Below are 21,198 nucleotides of genomic sequence, written 5' to 3'. Positions count from 1 at the left end.
GGTCCAAGTTTGCTGAACCAGTGTTGTGTGTATGTGTCTGAGTTGCAGAATGTGTTCAAGCACACACAGACATGCAAAAGAAAACACACACACACACAGAACCACATCTCGCTCAACCCACATACATTATCTGTTTTATTCTCACCCCCAACTTCTTTACCTAGTTGCACACCCATCTGTAGTCTCTCTTTCACACACCGCTCTCTCTCCGAGATGGCTCTAGACACTCTAGACACTGTGCCGCCGGTTGTTGATCATGGTCACAATGTGTGACAGGTCCAAGCTCTTCATCATCACCTCCATGAACTCCTCATCTTTCCTGGCTCCTTCCACAAACTCATCCAGTGAAAGCTCACCTGTTTCAGACAGAGACATATCACACCAGGTCACTCTCATTCGTGTCTGGGGCAGAGAAAGGTGGGAATAATTGCCCCCTGCACAATCAGTCAGTGCCCTCCCCGCCAGGTCAGTGTTTGGAAGTACCAAACAGCCTGCTCATTTTGAAGCCACCAGAATTGGCAGTGCTGGTAGGTCTGGAGCCTCCTTTATCTCCATGCAAGTCTGACCTTGGTGCCTGCCTCCTTCCCAAAAAGGAGTTAACTCATAAGAAACTAGTTCCTCTCCAGAGACAGGTCACTTGGGGCTACATTACAGGGCAGTGGATCATTCAGAAGGGAAGGTCTGTGGGGCCAAGGAGGAAGGGCCATGGGGAAACTGCTAAACTCACAAACTCATAAACAGTGAGTTGACATTGGCCTGAGTCTCCCAGGGCTAGCCTGAAGTACTGCTGTGCCCACCTCTGCCACTACTGGCTCTTGCCCTCTCAAGGCTAAGAAGCAACAGAAGCAGGCAGCTTGGAGAGGCTCCATGCAGGCAAGGCAGCCAGCAGATGCATGGGAGCGGCAAAGATAACGTTCAGGGAATGGGCCTCTTTTGGAATTCACAGGGAGGCAACTGAATGGGGCTTATGTTGGGGGAACAGGAGAGAGTAACAGAGGGAAGGCCAGAGGACAGAAAACCTATTTAAGCTAAAGTGACATACCTCCTGTGGCTCTACTGCCTGCCCTGGCCCAGGTGACTTTTTATTATCCCAAGCTCCAATTCCCCCAATCCTCATTTAGCTGGGACCCTGGTTTCCATCCCTAATTCCACTTTCTCTCTTGGAAAATTTCTGGCACCAGTTCTACCTCCTCCATAAACACAGAGAGAAAAAATTGATTGGATTTTTGCCAATATCTCCCTCTCCTGTCTCAAAAGGCTGGATTCTGTGTAATGCTGAGTCCTACAATCCTCACTGGAGACAAAGAGATTGCCAGGAGTTGCTGGCTTCTAGGAACACAGGAATTGCAAGACTGGATCAGACTCATGGTCCATCTAGTGCAGTGTCCTTTCTCTGACAATGGCCAACAGCAGATGCTTAGGGTGAAGAGTCAGGAAGCCTCACATTAGGGACCTAGGATTGGAAGGGACCTCCTGGGTCATCAAATCCTTTCCCTGTAATTACAGGAAACCCTGGCATATAATCTTGTTAATAATGTATTTCAAGATCCACCCTGGAGCTAGTTAGTTTGTTTGTATCCACTACTCCTATTGGATGACTGTTTCAGAACCTCATTCCTCTGATAGAAACCTTCTAATTTCCAGACTAAATTTATTAATAATTTATTATTATTTCCAGACTAAATTTATACCCATTTATTCTTGTACCAACATTGCTTAAACAGTTCTTCTCCCTCTTTGTTGTTTCTCTCCTGATGTATTTATGAAGACATCCTTTTTTATATCCTTTTTCTGCCTTAATTTTGCTAGGGTGCACAAGCCAAGCTCTTTTAGCCTCCTCACATGAGATGGGTCCAAAGAAGAACTAGATAAATTCATGGAGGATAGGTCCATCAATGGCTATTATCCAGGGATGGTGTCCCTAGCATCTGTTTGCCAGAAGCTAGGAATTGGTGACAAAGAATGGATCACTTGATGATTACCTGTTCTGTTCATTCCCTCTGGGGTACCTGGCATTGGCCACTGTTGGAAGACGGGATACTGGGCTAGATGGACCTTTGGTCTGACCCAGTGTAGCTGTTCTTATGTTCTCTATTCTCCAGTCATCCTGGTAGCCTTTCTCTGAACCTGTTCCAATTTGAATTAATCTTTTTTTGAACATGGTGACCAGAACTGTACTCAATATTCCAGATAAGGTGTTCCCAGTACTTCATAAAATAGCATAAATATTTCCCTCTCTCTACTGGAAAAATATTTCGCCTGATACATGTTAGGATTGCATTTGCTTTTTTATAGCCCCATTACGTTGGAGCCTCATAGGCATGCTCCAGTTAATACACACAAGTTGTTCTCACCCGTTGTCATTTCCAATGTTGACACACACACCCTGCCCCAGCCTACAGCAGAAATTCTTGTTGTTAGTTTCTAAGTGCATGAATTTGCACTTTAGGAAGCTATAGGATAATCTGTCCACAGGAAAGACTCCTCTTAACCCCCAATAGTTAGAGAGTGGCTGATGCCCTAAAGCAGGAAGTTTATAACTCTTTTATATCTCTTTTGTTAGTCTTCACTGTTGTAATTATGAATATGCTTATTATCCATATAACCATCCAATACCTCTTGAAGTGTCTGTTCGAACCTTGGCTTGAGACAGTTCTGCATTTTGCCAATGAACATCAACACTCTTCAAAATGTGAAAATCTCTACCACAAGCCTGGGAAAAGAACTAGTAGCTGATGCTGCTCTGCTGCCTGTTCAAAAAAATAAAATCTAGTGTGACAGAGTGGGATACGGCTGTATCAAACTGTGAGTGACCTTTTGTTTTGTAAACTCCATTTTTGTACTCTAGCTGCCATTTTGTGTTCTAGGTTAAAAAAACAGCCTGGCCTGGATAAGGTCTGTCTGTTCCAGACACTGCCACACTCAGGAGGCACATGAGACACCTTGTAGAGGACTATTGATGATGGAGCCATCAACTTTGAAAAACTCTCAGTGACTGCCCAGCTCAAGAGACAATGGTTTTCTTCATGTAGGACTCACATAACAGGTTGGCATTTCCCAGCTGGGTACTTGGCAGAACAGGATCAGACTAGATTCAAGGAGCGGGCTTCTCTGACAGAGTGGTCACCACCTGTCAGAAGTTCAGGCTAGAAGAGGGATGCTACCTCCCTGAAATGCTGACCAGACCTCAGAGTGCATCTCAGGACTGTTTGTTATTTTGCACAGATCTGTAACTCTCTAGTGCTTTCCTAAGCATAAACTGATAGTGATTAAGAGTCCTTGACTAGGTCTGTGTTCCTTGCTTGCTGGCCACATTGTCCCTGAAAGGGTTAATTGAGAAGCTCAGTGCTCCCACAGCGAGGTGGAACTCTGAGGGAACAGGTCTAAGGCAGCTGGACTGCTGAGCCCCACATCCCAAGGAAAGGTGGAAGATACACGTTGTGCACCTGGGAGTGTACTTTAAAGATCCAGAGCTTGGAACAGCGATTCAGCTTTTCCCCGACATGGTTGATGTAAGTGCATGTGGAATCCAGCAGTTGGCTTTACTCACATCAGACTTGTGTCTTTCCAGAGGGGCAATGGGCCATGTACTGACACTTAGTAGCTCAAGACACCTGAACTATTTGGAGTAGAGGGGCTGCAGAAAGTGTGGAGCTTACCTACCACAATACTGGGGTATTAGCCTAGACTCCAGCTTCCCAAGACAGATGTCCAAAAGCTGGAACTGGCCCAGACAAGGCAGGGCTGCTGGCAGGTCTGACTTTCACTTCCTGGCTTGATCAGTTCTCTTCCCCTCTTCTCTTCCGATATACAAACCTTTTCTCTACCCTTGATTGTTTTATCATTTTTTGTTGCCCCATATTAGAGCCTGTCATGTTCACAGGCTTCCCATTCATTTGTGTCCAGCTGAAAAAGTTGCCCATGAATTCTCTGCTCCACCCTCTCTGATCCCAAACCCTTCATACCTCATGATGATCTCCCCCACCTTCAGTATCCCCCCAAAACCTCCCCACTCAGGTAATAATAGATCTTTCAGTCTGACAGCGATCCCAGACAAGATAATGGAGCGGCAGATATGGGACTTGATTAATGAAGACTGAAAGGAGGATAATATAATCAATGCCAATCAACAGAGCATTCAGAAAGGGAAGTATAATGCCAACAGACCCCGGTCATTGTCGGGCAGGATCAAACTGGGGACCTCTGGAGCTTCGTGCATTAGCCTCTACTGCATGAGCTAAAAGCCAACTGGCTGTTAGCTCAGGCTGTAGAGCAGAATCATTTTCTCTCTGTAAGTGGTCTTGTTGCCACTAGTTAGGACAGAACACCACACCCAGGAGGTGTGTGGGTTACAGAAGCATTAAATGAGGGGAGCAATGCTTCAGGAAAGGACATAGATGGAGGGGTGTGAGAGATCTTATCAAAGACAAGAGAGCATAAAGTTAGCAAGGAGGCTATCGGAGGAGACTGGGTCCCAGTGGATTGCTGGCAAGATGAAGTGTGAGAGGCCGACGGATGAGCTGAGTAAGAAGGCAGAGACAGGAATCTCACCATCGCCATTGACATCGATCTTATTGAAGACTCGGTTGGTGAACTCCTCCGCACTAGTTTCATGGTCACAGCCATTAATAGCACGAATAGCCTGGAAGAGAAGAGGAGGAACTAAGCAGCTGGCCCAGGATTAATCTGCTGCCATGGGACCATGAGTGGGACTGATCAATCACACACCTCATAGTGCAGGCTCAGAATATAAAACACTCACAAATGGCCTCAATATGAGCAAAGGTGTCTCCCCACTCCCACCCACAGTTTCCATGGGAAAAGCCTGGAGAAACCACCAAGCCTCACAGCATGCCCTGAAGGGCATGAAATCCAGACTTTGGTGTATGGAATGGGCAACTAATGCTCACTGAGCATGCCCTCCAACAGCCTCCACTCATGCAAGATAGTGGAGTACTAGCCCAAGCAGCTGGTAACAACTGCCCATGAATCAGACAATGACAGAGGCAAGAAGGCAGGACCCAAATTACTTAGGCCTTTAGAGGTTAAAATTCACCCCTTGAACTTTACCTGGAAATCAGTTTGTACCAAGGAAAAGTCATAGAGCACTGGTGGGGTCACATGCTCTCCAGAGGTAACGTTGCTGGATAAACAGACCACCGTATTCAGAACTAGTTGCAGTTATTCATTTAATTTAAGGTGCAGCCTCACAGGGTGCTTTATAGAAATCCAAACACGAGACAACAACGGTAAACCCAAAGGACATGCATCCAAAAGAAAAAGGTTGCAAACCTTGTGTCAAGTGAAAATAACAAAAAGCACTCCTAGAAACATAGAAACTACCAGGTTGGCTCTGAGCAGGTTCCATACAACTCAAGATGCTATCTCAGTCAACGCCCAGCATACTGATTCTAAGGATTTTAATTTGATCATTTTGAGTTGAGAGATTTTTTAGCAACCTTCTTCAGTCTTTTTAAAATGTCTTTTGCTAAAGTTGAGTGCCACCTTGTTGTGTTTTTGGTACCCTTTCTCCCCCAAGAATGTTGCATTAATTTATGCTGTGGTCACTCTTACTTAGTGGCCTAGCTACAGTTATATTCTTATTATCTTCGCAAGCAGGCTGGCTAACCTAGTGAGGAGGGCTTTAAACTAGGTTCACCGGGGGAAGGAGACCAAAGCCCTGAGATAAGTGGGGAAATGGGATACCGGGAGGAAGCAGGAGCGCGCGAGAGGGCAGGGCTCCTGCCTCATACTGAGAAAGAGGGACGATCAGCGAGTTATCTCAAGTGCCTATACACAAATGCAAGAAGCCCGGGAAACAAGCAGGGAGAACTGGAAGTCCTGGCACAGTCAAGGAATTATGATGTGATTGGAATAACAGAGACTTGGTGGGATAACTCACATGACTGGAGTTCTGTCATGGATGGATATAAACTGTTCAGGAAGGACAGGTAGGGCAGAAAAGGTGGGGGAGTTGCACTGTATGTAAGGAAGCAGTATGACTGCTCAGAGCTCACGTATGAAACTGCAGAAAAACCTGAGTGTCTCTGGATTAAGTTTAGAAGTGTGAGCAACAAGGGTGATGTCGTGGTGGGAGTCTGCTATAGACCACCGGACCAGGGGGATGAAGTGGACGAGGCTTTCTTCCGGCAACTAACGGAAGATACTAGATCGCAGGCCCTGGTTCTCATGGAGGACTTCCATCACCCCAGTATCTGCTGGGAGAGCAATACAGTGGTGCACAGACAAACTAGGAAGATTTTGGAAAGTGTAGGGGACAATTTCCTGGTGCAAGTGCTGGAGGAACCAACTAGGGGCAGAGCTCTTCTTGACCTGCTGCTCACAAACCAGGAAGAATTAATAGGGGAAGCTAAAGTGGATGGGAACCTGGGAGGCAGGGACCATGAGATGGTTGAGTTCAGGATCCTGACACAGGGAAGAAAGGAGAGCAGCAGAATACGGACCCTGGACTTCAGAAAAGCAGACTTTGACTCCCTCAGGGAACTGATGGGCAGGATCCCCTGGGAGAATAACATGAGGGGGAAAGGAATCCAGGACAGCTGGCTGTATTTTAAAGAATCTTTATTGAGGTTACAGGGACAAACCATCCTGATGTGTAGAAAGAATAGTAAATATGGCAGGCGACCAGCTTGGCTTAACAGTGAAATCCTTGCTGATCTTGAACACAAAAAAGAAGCTTACAAGAAGTGGAAGATTGGACAAATGACCAGGGAAGAGTATAAAAATATTGCTCGGGAATGCAGGAGTGAAATCAGGAAGGCCAAATCACACCTGGAGTTGCAGCTAGCAAGAGATGTTAAGAGTAACAAGAAGGGTTTCTTCAGGTATGTTAGCAACAAGAAGAAAGTCAAGGAAAGTGTGGGCCCCTTACTGAATGATGGAGGCAACCTAGTGACAGAGGATGTGGAAAAAGCTAATGTACCCAATGCTTTTTTTGCCTCTGTCTTCACGAACAAGGTCAGCTCCCAGACTACTGCACTGGGCAGCACAGCATGGGGAGCAGGTGACCAGCCCTCTGTGGAGAAAGAAGTGGTTTGGGACGATTTAGAAAAGCTAGACGAGCACAAATCCATGGGGCCGGATGCGCTGCATCCGAGAGTGCTAAAGGAGTTGGAGGATGTGATTGCAGAGCCATTGGCCATTATCTTTGAAAACTCATGGCGATTGGGGGAAGTCCCGGACGACTGGAAAAAGGCTAATGTAGTGCCCATCTTTAAAAAAGGGAAGAAGGAGGATCCTGGGAACTCCAGGCCAGTCAGCCTCACCTCAGTCCCTGGAAAAATCATGGAGCAGGTCCTCAAGGAATCAATTCTGAAGCACTTAGAGGAGAGGAAAGTGATCAGGAACAGTCAGCATGGATTCACCAAGGGCAAGTCATGCCTGACTAATCTAATTGCCTTCTATGATGAGATAACTGGCTCTGTGGATGAGGGGAAAGCAGTGGACATGTTGTTCCTTTACTTTAGCAAAGCTTTTGACACGGTCTCCCACAGTATTCTTGCCAGCAAGTTAAAGAAGTATGGGCTGGATGAATGGACTATAAGGTGGATAGAAAGTTGGCTAGATTGTCGGGTTCAAAGGGTAGTGATCAATGGCTCCATGTCTAGTTGGCAGCCGGTATCAAGTGGAGTACCCAAGGGTCGGTCCTCGGGCCGGTTTTGTTCAATATCTTCATAAATGATCTGGAAGATGGTGTGGATTGCACCCTCAGCAAGTTTGCAGATGACACTAAACTGGGAGGAGAGGTAGATACACTGGAGGGTAGGGATAGGATACAGAGGGAGCTAGACAAATTGGAGGATTGGGCCAAAAGAAATCTGATGAGGTTCAACAAGGACAAGTGCAGAGTCCTGCACTTAGGACAGAAGAACTCCATGCACCGCTACAGACTAGGGACAGAATGGCTCGGCAGCAGTTCTGCAGAAAAGGACCTATGGGTTACAGTGGACGATAAGCTGGATATGAGTCAACAGTGTGCCCTTGTTGCCGAGAAGGCCAATGGCATTGGTGAGGCCTCATCTGGTGTACTGTGTCCAGTTTTGGGCCCCACACTACAAGAAGGATGTGGATAAATTGGAGAGAGTCCAGCGAAGGGCAACAAAAATGATTAGGGGTCTGGAACACATGACTTATGAGGAGAGGCTGAGGGAACTGGGATTGTTTAGTCTGCAGAAGAGAAGAATGAGTAGGGATTTGATAGCTGCTTTCAACTACCTGAGAGGTGGTTCCAAAGAGGATGGTTCTAGACTATTCTCAGTGCTAGAAGATGACAGGACAAGGAGTTAATGGTCTCAAGTTGCAGTGGGGGAGGTTTAGGTTGGATATTAGGAAACACTTTTTCACTAGGAGGGTGGTGAAACACTGGAATGCGTTACCTAGGGAGGTGGTAGAATCTCCTTCCTTAGAAGTTTTTAAGGTCAGGCTTGACAAAGCTCTGGCTGGGATGATTTAATTGGGGATTGGTCCTGCTTTGAGCAGGGGGTTGGACTAGATGACCTCCTGAGGTCCCTTCCAACCCTGATATTCTATGATTCAATGATATTTTAAACCTGCTACTTAGGACTAAGTCAATAGTTAGCCAACTGACTTCCTAGCTGAGCTCAGATGTCCCCCAAGAACTCCCAAAGGGGAGGGTGAGCTAGAGTGGGGGCAGTGCATTCAGGATGTTTGTTGTTTTCTATGGTCCTGTACTTCCTGTGTATTTCTCATGCTATTAAAGACAGAGAATGGTGTTTTGGAAACGTGTGCAAAGAAAGTCTGCATGTGATATGTGCTATGCCTACCATATGCCCCTTGAAGAGGTAAAATAAACCAGGTTCCCAGAATACCTACAACATCTGGAGTTCAGGGAGAGAGTGTGTTTGAACTAAGAGGAAGTCTGGAGGCATCAGCCTTGGTAAGAGAGGCTAGGCAGTTGGGCCACAAGGTCTCTATCCTCAGTAGGGAGTGCTTGATAGAGAAGCTGCATCCTGAAAGTGTGTCTAGAATCCTAAGGCTGGAGCAGTGCCTAGACTCAGTTCAGACTTTGGCGGCTTAAACACGAGATCCAGTAGCTGGATCACCTCACAGGAGTCTGGTGCGTGGCCAAAAGAGTGGCTCTACTGGATCTGTGACAGGGAAAGCGGCCAGAATTGAGAGCTGCGCACAGCAGGAATCTCTCTGGACTCTCCGCTGGTCCACCAGTGCTGGTGAGATTCAGTGTGGGCATCCCACTGATTACAGAGTAATGAGGGCCAAAGTGTACACAACCCCCAGTGTTATCACCTTAATGATGTTGAGCAGTTCATGTCGGTCAATGCAGCCATTGCCATCCACATCATAGAGCTTGAAGTACCAACGTAATTTCTGTTCCATCTTTCCCCGGAGAACTAGGCTGAGTGCAGCCACATACTCCATGAAATCGATATACCCATCCTGTGGGAAAAAGAAAGAGAACATGAGAGTTAGGGTTCACAGACATAGGTGCTGAGAGAATGCTGCCTCTATAGCTAATATCTCTGCAAGGTCAAGTCTGGGAAAGGTGTAGCTAAGTGCCTGGGCACCAGAAGCCTGGCCTTAGCAGAAAATGGCTGGCTTTAGTCCAAGTTGGGAAGAGGAAACAGGCAGCAGCCTGGCTCTGCTCAGGATGCATGCGATAGTTATGGGTCAACTTCAGATTTTTCTACAAAATGGTTCTGGAACACTTGAGAAAACAGGCTCCATGTAATTATTATCTCTTATATTTTTTTAATAGCCCACTGTGCTCAGTGCTTTCCAGATATGAAGCCCTCACTCCACATGTACATGATCATGTCCTTCTCCCCACAAGCCATGACTGATTAGGGGGCAGGAGAGCCAGCCCCAGAACACTGGTTGGCTAGAGGACTGGAATGACAGCTCACCCCTGACTTCCTGCTGTCAGCCCATCTCTCATTGTAGGAGAGGAATGCCAGTTCAGAGCAGGAGCTCAGCCATTCCTAAGTGGTTGTGTCCATGCCAATCAGCTGGCACAGAGGCTGAACTGCAGACAGGAGCCACAGGGCTTAGGCAAGAGCACACATTACTATTGCTGGGAGGAGGAAGAGACCCAAATGTATCTTGAACTTGGGGTTAGGGTATCAGCCTAAGGAGCAGGCTGGGGCATATTTACAGGAAAGATGGGAGGATGGTCCATATGCAGCAGAGGAGACTTGACCATCATGGCATCCATGAATATGGACACCAGACAATGCATCAGAGATGAACTCACCACTCCAAGCTCGAACTGACAGTGGCAGAAGTAACCCTATTTTCGGATTAAGAAACTTTGGCCAGGGGCTGATAGGACTCCTAATCTGATTAGAGAGCATTCCTCTGTATATTTAGGCACAGGGGACTTGGTCCATTGTACTGTTGCTGAGGTGTGGGGAGGCATGTGTGACTTTCCCCTCCTAGGGGCCCCTGAATGGTCCTTTGTACTAACTGAGGTCTGGCTCTACCCAGCTAAAAGTGTTAGTTTATAGCTGAGTGCAGCAGTTATTTCTGGGGTTAATTTCTGTCTCAGAGAGGACAGAGACAGAGGTCAGGGGAACAAATAGGGATTCACCTGTGCTGAGATCAGAGCATGGATCTGGATGCCATGCATTCTAATGTACTAAGGGACTTCACAGATTTTAAGGCCAGAAGGGACCACTATGATCAAGTCTGACCTCCTACATAATGCAGGCCTTAGTGTTACCAACTGATTCTTGCATCAAGTCCATAACATCTGGTTGCAATGCAGCAGTGGTTCTCAACCAGGGGTATGTGTACCCCTGGGGGTACTTAGAGATCTTCCAGGGGGTACATCAACTCATCTAGATATTTGCCTAGTTTTACAATTGGCTACATAGAAAGCACTAGCGAACTCAGTACAAACTAAAATTTCATACAGACCATGACTTGTTTATACTGCTCTATATACGATATAATGAAATGTAAGTACAATATTTATATTCCAATTGATTAATTTTATTATATGGTAAAAATGAGAAAATAATCAATTTTTCAGTAACAGCATGCTGTGACACTTTCGTATTTTTATGCCTAATTTTGTAAGCAAGTAGTTTTTAAGTGAAGTGAAACTTGGGGATAATTGGGACAAATCAGACTCCTGAAAGGGGTACAGTAGTCTGGAAAGGCTGAGGACCACTGCAATAGAGCATAACTTTTAGAAATATATCTAATCTGGTTATAGTGATAGAGAATCCATCACATCCCTATATAAATTGTTCAGCAAGTTAATTAACCCCATCACAGATATTATTGGCCTGCCCCTGCTGGCCACCCATGATACTGCTGTGTGGGAACCCAAGCCACTAGGTCCCTAGGGTGTTTTAAGCATCTGGAGCCTAAACAGAGTCCAGCCATTGCCTCTCCACCTTGGGGTCCTTATGTACAGTCTCAGAGTGCAGACCCTCTGTTTTGCACTCCCTCCTGAGAGCTGGAAACTATGATGATTTTGGTGATCTGTCTCTACAGCTTATGAAGTCTGGTTAATATTATGGAATTGCTCTTATGAAAACTACTGTATGACGAACGCCTCTCTGTATGTGTATTCATTATTCCATTCTATTCAGAGTCTTATATGGCATTCCTCACCATAGTATCTGTGCACATTCCAGCCGCACATTAAGCAATGTGACCACACATTTGTTGTATGTTTATTCTCTCATCCTCTTCCCACAGGAAGCAGCACGTGCAGTGGAAAGTCTTGTTTTGGTGGTGTATGGATTATTTGTTTAATGTAAATATACCTGCTGCTATGTGTTTATGTTAGAGAAGGCAAGGTCAAAAAAGTGCCTGGTATTAAATGAGGATATTGATATAATATAATAGACATCACAGAAACTTGGTGGAATAATGATAATCAATGGGACATGATAATACCAGGGTACATAATACTGTATATAGGAATGACAGACTAGGGTGCACTGGGGGAGTGGCACTTTATGGGGGAGTGGCACTAAAGCTCAATTTGTTTAGTTTAACAAAACGAAAGTTGAGAGGTGACTTGATTACTGTGTATAAGTACCCTCACCGAGAGAAAATACCAAGTACTATAGGGATCATTAATGTAATGGAGAAAGTCATAACAAGACCAATGCCTGGAAGCTGAAGACAGATAAATTCAAATTAGAAATAAGGCACACATTTTTAACAGTGAGGGTGAGTAAACACTAGAATAAACTACCAAGGGAAGTGGTGAGTTCTCAGTCTCTTGATGTTTTAAAATCAAGACTGGATGCCTTTCTGGATGATCCCATGATTTAATCCAGAGTAGATTGATCACTTTGATTTGAAAAATCAAGCAAGAAACCTTGATTTCAATAATCAATTATAACCTTATTTGCATTTGTACTATCAGTTATTTATCTAAAGAAAGGTTCGTTCTCATTGGTTGGTAAGTATTAAAATATGTGGATTTGTAACTGACTATAGCATTTACTCTAAATTTGGCACTTTTTGCTCACCAGGCTGACACACACCACATACATACGAGAGAGACTTTTACTTAAGCAATTATATAGCTTAATATTTATTCAGATTCTTTATTTTTACTTTTTAATGTTAGAAAAAGGTAAATAAAATCTTTTATTTAATTAGATCAATAATTTTTTTACTGATTGTTTGTGCCAAGTTGCATTTGGACGGAAATCGGAATTCAATTAAAAATGCACAAAAGCAGCATTTTAAAATTACGTTTATTAGTTAAATAAAACTACCTTAAATGGCTGTTTTCAGAGTAGCAGCCGTGTTAGTCTGTATCCGCAAAAAGAAAAGGAGTACTTGTGGCACCTTAGAGACTAACCAATTTATTTGAGCATAAGCTTTCGTGAGCTACAGCTCACTTCATCGGATGCATGCAGTGGGGAGATTTATATACACAGAGAACATGAAACAATGGGTGTTACCATACACACTGTAACAAGAGTGATCAGGTAAGGTGAGCTATTACCAGCAGGAGAGCTGAGAGGGCAGGGGGGGTGGCGGGGAACCTTACATTGGCCAAACTGGACAGTCTCTACGTAAAAGAATAAATGGACACAAATCAGATGTCAAGAATTATAACATTCAAAAACCAGTCGGAGAACACTTCAATCTCTTTGGTCACTCGATTACAGACCTAAAAGTGGTAATTCAACAAAAAAAAACTTCAAAAACAGACTCCAACGAGAGACTGCTGAATAGGAATTAATTTGCAAACTGGATACAATTAACTTAGGCTTGAATAAAGACTGGGAGTGGATGTGTCATTACACAAAGTAAAACTATTTCCCCATGTTTATTCCCCCATCCCCCCCCACACTGTTCCTCACATGTTCTTGTCAACTGCTGGAAATGGCCCACCTTGATTAACACTATAAAAGGTTTCCTCCCCACCCCCAGCTCTCCTGCTGGTAATAGCTCACCTTAACTGATCACTCTGATTACAGTGTGTATGGTAACACCCATTGTTTCATGTTCTCTGTGTATATAAATCTCCCCACTGTACTTTCCACTGCATGCATCCGATGAAGTGAGCTATAGTTCACGAAAGCTTATGCTCAAATAAATTTGTTAGTCTCTAAGGTGCCACAAGTACTCCTTTTCTTTTTAAATGGTTGTATAAATGTTTTGCATTTAAATCAAATTAACTTATTAAACAAAGGAAGTATTATCTATAGCTAATGAAATGAACAGATTGTTTCTGGTCACAGTGTCCTTCAAGATTTTAGAACTATTAGATCTCATCCTCTCATACCTCATTTTTATTCATGGATTGAAAGAAGCTTTCCTGCTTTTTCAATTCCCCATCAGTTTCTCAGCTTTCAGTTGAATGACTATTTTCTTCAACTTGTTGAATAAACTGATATGAACAAAATATTCTCTCTGCACCTGCAGAAAAGGTTACTGTTGTCAAGAGCTGGTTTAGCAGTCAAACAACTCTGGTTCCAGGCGCTTAGCCAGTGACTTCCTTAAGTTTAGTAGTCTGAATTTCTTTAAAGCTTCAGCGGCTAATGTACTGCTTGACCTTTTTTTAATTTAATTTAAATTAGTTTATTATATTAAGGCCTAAAGTTACTACAGATTGTCATAATTTCAAATAGGTTTGTTTTTAAAAATGAAAATTTAATTTAAATTAAAAAGTCTGATTTAAATAAAAAAATCCTTTAATTTTTTTTTAAAAATGGACTTTTATACACCCTGCTTTGATTAAACACGAGTTATGCGGCTCAATACAGGGGTAAGTGGGTGAAATCAAATGGCCAGTGATATACAAAAAGTCAGTCTAAATGATCTAATTGTCCCTTTTGGCTTTAAACTCTTTGAATCTTTGAGTCTCTCAAGAAGAGTTTGCCCACAGGTGATGTGAGAAAGGGGATTTCTGCCTCAGGTTGGGCCAGGTGGGATCTCCACCAACAGCCTGCAGAGTGACCCATTGCCTCTCTGCTCTAGACAGGCAGCCCTCTATTGAAGCATTAAATAGACTGTGCCAAATATGAGACAAAATGCAAGACACCTAGAGCTAATCTGAGGAGCAAAGCATTATTCTGTCCTGGTCCCAGAAAGGGCATTCAAGCTCAAAGGGGACTCATACCCCTTTAAATGAGCATGTCATACTGCTAAATACATCACTGCTATTTTACTCCACCGCTCCCAGGTTACTGGCTCCTGTTACCAGCAGATGGATAATACTCAGAAATATTACACTAAGTTCCGGTGGCCACTTTTTTGTGCTATTAAAGAAATGCCATATTTGAATCTCTCATCCCTAAAGACATAGGGATAATAGGATGTAACAGGCAGTTGTAGCTTGAATAGCAGGAAAGAACTATTGAACAGCATCTACTGGGCTTTGGAATGGTCTCTCAAGGGAAGAGGTAGAAGCTCCATCACTTGGGATATTTACAATTAGGCTGGGGAAAGCAACAGAGAACAGAGTGTAGGGAACAATCCTGAAGTAGCCCGAGCTATGGGCATAGGAGGAATGGACTAGATGGGACCTAACAGAGAAGTCCTAGACATGGAAAGAGCTAAACAGTGAGGTATAGAAATTAATTAGCTTTTCCTGGCCTGTTTGCTCTCAGGAGAGTTCTCAGAGTCTTAAGCTGTTCAGGAAAATTGGCTCTTAGGTCCCCCAGGATAATTTTGGTATTAGGTGAGACACTTATGTAATTCAGCTCCTCACACTAGGGACTGATTTGTTTCCACTATTAACCCTTCTGCTTTTTTCTCTCTCATGTCTATAATACCAGTCAAATATTCCTGCACCCACAGCAAGCACCGCCTGCACACAGCACTTGGCCTTGCACAGTCTGCAATGCCCAAGACCAATGCATGGATGCATTAGAAAGCTTGGATGACCTAGGCTCAGGTTCAAAGATGTTTGCAAGAGGGACCTGAAAATGTTCAACACTGACACTACAAGCTGAGAAGTTGCAGCTAGCAACAGGCTACATTGGAGGGCTGTGCTTCATCAGGGAGTCAAAGAAACTAAAGAGAGGTGGTTGCAAGAGGAAAGCAAAGAAAGCAAAGATGCATGCATAACTGGCCTCAAGCATGAGGCTTCATCATAGGCTCTGTGCTTTATGCCTGCATTATCTGTGGCAAGACTGTCACTCAAGAATTTGCCTTTTTAGCCACTCGCAATGTTGCAGAACAACAAATGGTAACTCAACAGCTTTGGTGCTTACACCATCATTTTTCGAGACAGATGGTTGCCATTCACTACAAAGCTACACGTAGTCTTAGTCCTATGCTCTGTAATAACCCTAAACAAGAGCTCAAACACATTAGGCTTCCTTCATACTTATTAAGGGAGATGTGTTATACATTCTGTGTGAGATGGGAGGTCACCTATACTGACCTGCCAAACCTCAGCTTCACACCCATTGCTCTTGGGTTGTTATGGCTTTATTTAACTACTCCAACTTCAAATCTAGTCATTTTATAAAAAAAGGTGCCCTTTTAAATAATTAATATTTACTGCACAACCTGCTGCCTAAACACTATAGTGCCAGGCACTGGAAAGATATATAATATTCTTTTATCATTAATAATAACCTACTGAACATCCCCATTCTTCACTACTTCTCACAGTCCCAAAATACCTCAAGAAAGTGACTCTGGAAAGCAAAGGGCTTTGTCTGAGCTGTCTTAACATTTTTGGGTGGGCCTGCAAAACAATTTCCTGTTTACCATGGTCACCACTCTAGATACAGGACTGACCTGTGGATTTTAGGAAGGGACAGTGATTCTTTGGGATATGAGATATTTATGTAGAACCCTCAGCCCTGTACTACTGTACAGGAGTGCAGCTGCTCATCTCTCTCAGCCTTAGAGCTTGATTTACATCCATTTACGTTTTCAAGGCTGTTGTCACAAGGAAGGGAGCTAGAGACATACTGTTTTCCTAAATGAAAGCAGACAGCTACCTTTACGTCTCCAGACTCACTGAATCAATGGCTCATGACTTGGATGTACTGGGCCCCAAGGCAGCTCTGGTGCTTTTCAGTTTTTAAGTACTCCACTGTAAACTGATTGTACTTCCCAAAAATGCTGTAAAAGCAAAAGGACAGAGGATGCCTCAGCATCTCTATAAAGAGATGACAACTAGGGAAGCACTTGGACCTGGTAACTCCTGCAAGACCTTCTGATTCCCCTTCCCCCAGTGCTTTTCTTTCCCTCTACCAACCTGACTACAGTCATCTATCCACTTCACATCTGCCAATGATTAGTTCCCTCCTTGACCCACAGATACATGCTCCTCTCTAGCTTGCCACCTCAGTAAGATAGTCAGGAGCTTGCAGGAGGGAGGTAGCTACATGGAATGCATCAGCCTTGGAATCAGGGGTTTCAGGCAGCAGGGAGGAGTCCTACCCCGCCTCATAGATGCTCCAGACCCCATTTCTCTATCCTCTGTTGAAAGCCCTAAGCTGGACCCCCTACACATCCATAAGACAGTCATTTCAATTGCAAACAGTCTGGAAACTGCCCCATTGTGTAAATTTTACAAATAAATCTATTTTACTGTTCCATATTCTCAAGTGATATCTGATACTGGGCAAACTACAGGACTGTAATAAAAGGGCTGAAAAGAGCCTGGTTAAACCTGCATCCACTTCCTACAATGCTCTATTAGCGAAAAAAGAGAGATACTCTGCAGCTTATGGCAAGCACCTGAGAAGAGGGCTCATTATGCCGGTGACCAAACTCAGGAAAGACAGACAATGAAGTGCCATAGCAGAAGATACAGGTACCTCTCTTACCTGAGAATCATCCAAGAATACAAAAAAAGGAATGTAAAATGCATAATTTTGCACTCCTACATACTACAAATACACAGGATCCCTGAAATATACTAACCCTGCCAGAGCAATGAACAATAATGTGACAGTCAGGCTCCCCTCTCTTTTTCAATATTCTAAACTCTAATCTCTCTCCCTAGGGCACATTTCTTACATTCAGATGTTTAAGTTTGGTGCCCCTGCTAAAAAGCATTTTGCTGACCAAGATTTGGAAGTAAAATTGGAGATGCAATCATGACTGCACTAACTGTGATACTTTGGTTTCTTTGTGAGCTGTACAAGGCTGTCTAAGTTTCCCATTGGGTAAGAACATACCTTGTTCATATCAAAAGTGCGGAACATCTGTTCGATGTACTCATTGGCCTCTGGATCCAGCCCCCGAAGCCCAAAGAACTGTTTAAATTCATGCTCAGTCAGCTGTCCTGATGGACACTCGGTCATAAACTTTTTGTACCAATGGTGGATCTCAACAGCTTGCAGATCATCTACTGTGGAACTACCACTGTTCCCCATTTGTGTGGTGGGATGCTAAGAGCCCTCTGGAATCACCTCTTCCTCTTACAGTTCTCAAAGCAATCTCTGCCTGCTGCCTTCCACCTTCACTCTCAACATCAGCTCATTTAAGTGAGGGATATACCCTCCCAGAAGCCAATTACAGTTGTTAATCTGCTCTTATGCTGACTTAGAAACCTTAAAGCCTCAATGATATAAAGTCTCCTGGAAATGGAAAGAAGTTGAAGGATAATCTAGCAAAGCACTGCTATTTCAGGAAGTAAATCAGAAGGGGTGAGAGATAATCAGATACTGGCAGGAGGATCTGCCTTGGTATTGCCCTTGTTTTCCATGCATTGTTCTAATTTTACATGAAGATGTTATTCCACCTTTCTGGCCAAAAAAGGTGGAAGGTTGGTGTTTGCAGTAAAAAAAAAAAATTAGAATTAGAACTGTGATCTGCTCCTCTCTGTGCCTTCACAGTGACTGAGTCAAAGTCTTTGATAACTTTGTATAAAACACATATGGGGAGATTTTGATATCACAGAAACTGTCCTATACATGGCAGAGAAGACTCATAGGCACAAAGGGCAATAGCCTTCTCTACCCTAGAGATTCCATTACAGCCTGTCTTCTCACATCCAGTTTCCCTTCCGCACAAACAGGTCTCTCTTTAGAGTCCCCATTCACACATTACATTATTTCTACAGTGTCCCTCACAAAAGACCAGAACACTTTTTAATTAAACTAAGAACCATCTCTTCAATTTTGACATGAAATATGGAACAGTGGCTACCAGTTCTGCGAGCAAAGAGCCAATACTAAATGTACAAGGCTACCTAAATATTCACCGTACATGGCTTTCATCATACTAACAAAGCAAGGGGAGGGTGCTAAAGAGGCAAATGTGGTACTAACTAACTCACTGTGTCATGAAAAAATTGAACCAATGTGATAAAGAATACGAAGAGAAGTTTTTCCAGTTGTTTATATATCAATTCTGGGACTCTGGGAAACAAGATGAATTGGAAATTCTGATTGATGAGAGTTTTTTTTATATAATTGGCATTATTGAAACCTGTTGGCACAGTTTACATGATTGGAATGTTAATAATCACTGTCTACAATCTGTTTAGGAAGGCTAGAGTGGGTAAATGAGGTATGGGGGTGACTACAAGACATCATTACCTCTCAGAGTTATTGATAACTCAGTGATGGAGTCTACGTCACTGACTATTTTAAAGTCAAGATTGGATGTTTTTCTAAAAGATCTGCTTTAGGAATTCTGGGGAAGTTCTATGGCCCATGCTATACAGAAGGTCAGAGTAGATGTTCACAATGGTGCCTTCTAGCTTTAGAAGCTATAAACCACAGGATCTTGAATACATATGGGTCAATATGCTAACTAACAAAGCCCGGGGGGGGGGGGGAAGAGAGAGAGTGTGAGTGAGACACAGATCACCAAATCAAACTGGAGAACATGAGGAGTTACTCCTCAAGCACCTGTCTGTGATGTGTGGAAAGAAGAATGTTGTTATGGAGGATATCAATTTGGGAAACATGTTGGAAGTCTGATGCAGCCAATAGTAAAATACCATTAGAGATTCTAGTTTATAAAATTTTGTAACACAAAGATTCAGCATGAGAACTCTGTTTTAGACTTAAATGATGAGTTAATCATTTCATTTGAATTTGGTGGTTGCCTAGGGACCAGTGATCATGACTTGATTACATTCAGTATGAGCAAACAGAGGACTGCCCCAACCAGTTGGCACCAAGCCTTGGTGATTCAAGAGTGTTAATTTCCCAAAAAGGAAAATTATAAGACTGACTGAGGAAATATTTAGACAAAAGAATTTGAATGAAAATTGGGATTTATTTAAGAGAAGTTTACTAGATAGCTAAACCACCACAATTCCACAATCAAAAAAGACAACAGCTTTTGATAACAAGGAGTCTGGTGGCACCTTAAAGACTAACAGATTTATTTGGGCATAACTTAGGTTCTCGCTCTGTCAATCTGTTTCCTCACTTCCCCAGGTTGGTATTGTAGTTTTAAGAATGGTTGATAAAAGATCTGTCTGAGTGATTGAAGCAAATTCAGTTGTATCTTAGGGCTTGGATTGTGTGATGTGTCCTCGATGGAAGCTGGAGGCATGCAGGAAAGTATAGTGGTCAGTAGGTTTCCAGTATAGGGTGGTGTTTATGTGACCATCACTTATTTGCACTGTAGTGTCCAGGAAGTGGATCTCTTGTGTGGACAGGTCCAGGCTGAGGCTGATGGTGGGGTGGAAATTGTTGAAATCCAGGTGGAATTCTTGAAGGGCCTCCTTCCCGTGGGTCCATATGATGAAGTAGAGGAGGGGCGCAAGGGGACGAGAGCTGAGGAAACATTGTTCTAAATCCGCCATAAAAATGTTGCCATACTGTGGGGCCATGTGGGAACCCATAGCAGTGCTGCTGACTTGAAGGTATAAGTTGTCCCCAAATCTGAAATGGTTGTGGGTGAGGACAAAGTCACAAAGCTCAGCCACCAGGTATGCTGTGGCCTCATCAGGGATACTGTTCTTGACAGCTTGTAGTCCATCCTCATATGGAATATTGGTGTAAAGAGCTTCTACATCCATGGTGGCCAGGATGGTGTTTTCAGGAAGATCACTAATGCATTGTAGTTTCCTCAGGAAATCAATGGTGTCTTGAAGATAGCTAGGAGTACTGGTAGCATAGGGTCTGAGGGGAAGAGTCCAAATAGCCATTCTTAAATTTTTTTTTATGCATTCTTAAAACTACAATATCCACCTGGGGAAGTGAGGAAACAGACTGACAGAGTGAGACAGGTACCCAGAAGTCACCTGCTACAGTACAGGCCCAACAAGGAAAATAACAGCACACCAATGGCCATCACATATAGCCCCCAGCTAAAACCTCTCCAGCACATCAACAACTACAACATATCCTGGAAAACAATCCCTCACTCTCACAGACCTTGGGAGGCAGGCTAGTCCTCACTTACAGACAGCCCCCCAACCTGAAGCAAATACTCACCAGCAACCACACACCACACCACAGAAACACTAACCCAGGAACAAATCCCTGTAACAAACCTCGTTGCCTACTCTGTCCCCATACCTACTCCAGTGACACCAGAGGACCCAACCACATCAGCCACACCTCAGGGACTCGTTCACCTGCACTTCTACTAATGTGATATATGCCATCATATGCCAGCAATGTCCCTCTGCCATGTACGTTGGCCAAACCAGACAGTCTCTACGTAAAAGAATAAATGGACACAAATCGGACATCAGGAATGGTAACATACAAGACCCAGTAGGAGAACACTTCAATCTTCCTGGACATTCTATAACAGATTTAAAAGTAGCCATACTTGAACAAA

At 43.7% G+C, this 21,198-nt stretch overlaps 1 protein-coding gene across 1 annotated transcript; it reads right to left on the bottom strand.

Moving 5' to 3' along the window:
• Positions 1 to 228: 228 nt before the first annotated feature.
• Positions 229 to 17,822, bottom strand: LOC141987755 (guanylyl cyclase-activating protein 1-like). The gene is made up of 4 exons (XM_074953470.1): positions 17,625 to 17,822; positions 9,286 to 9,435; positions 4,552 to 4,642; positions 229 to 356 (listed from the first exon to the last, which is right to left on the bottom strand). The coding sequence occupies exons 1-4, from the start codon at positions 17,820 to 17,822 to the stop codon at positions 229 to 231; spliced, it is 567 nt and encodes a 188-aa protein (XP_074809571.1).
• Between the last annotated feature and the right edge of the window lie 3,376 nt (positions 17,823 to 21,198).

The sequence above is a fragment of the Natator depressus genome, chromosome 1 (genome assembly GCF_965152275.1).
Source record: "Natator depressus isolate rNatDep1 chromosome 1, rNatDep2.hap1, whole genome shotgun sequence".
Lineage (NCBI taxonomy): Eukaryota > Metazoa > Chordata > Testudines > Cheloniidae > Natator > Natator depressus.
Note: the sequence above shows the minus strand (reverse complement) of the source record. Positions and strands in the feature narration are given on the sequence as shown.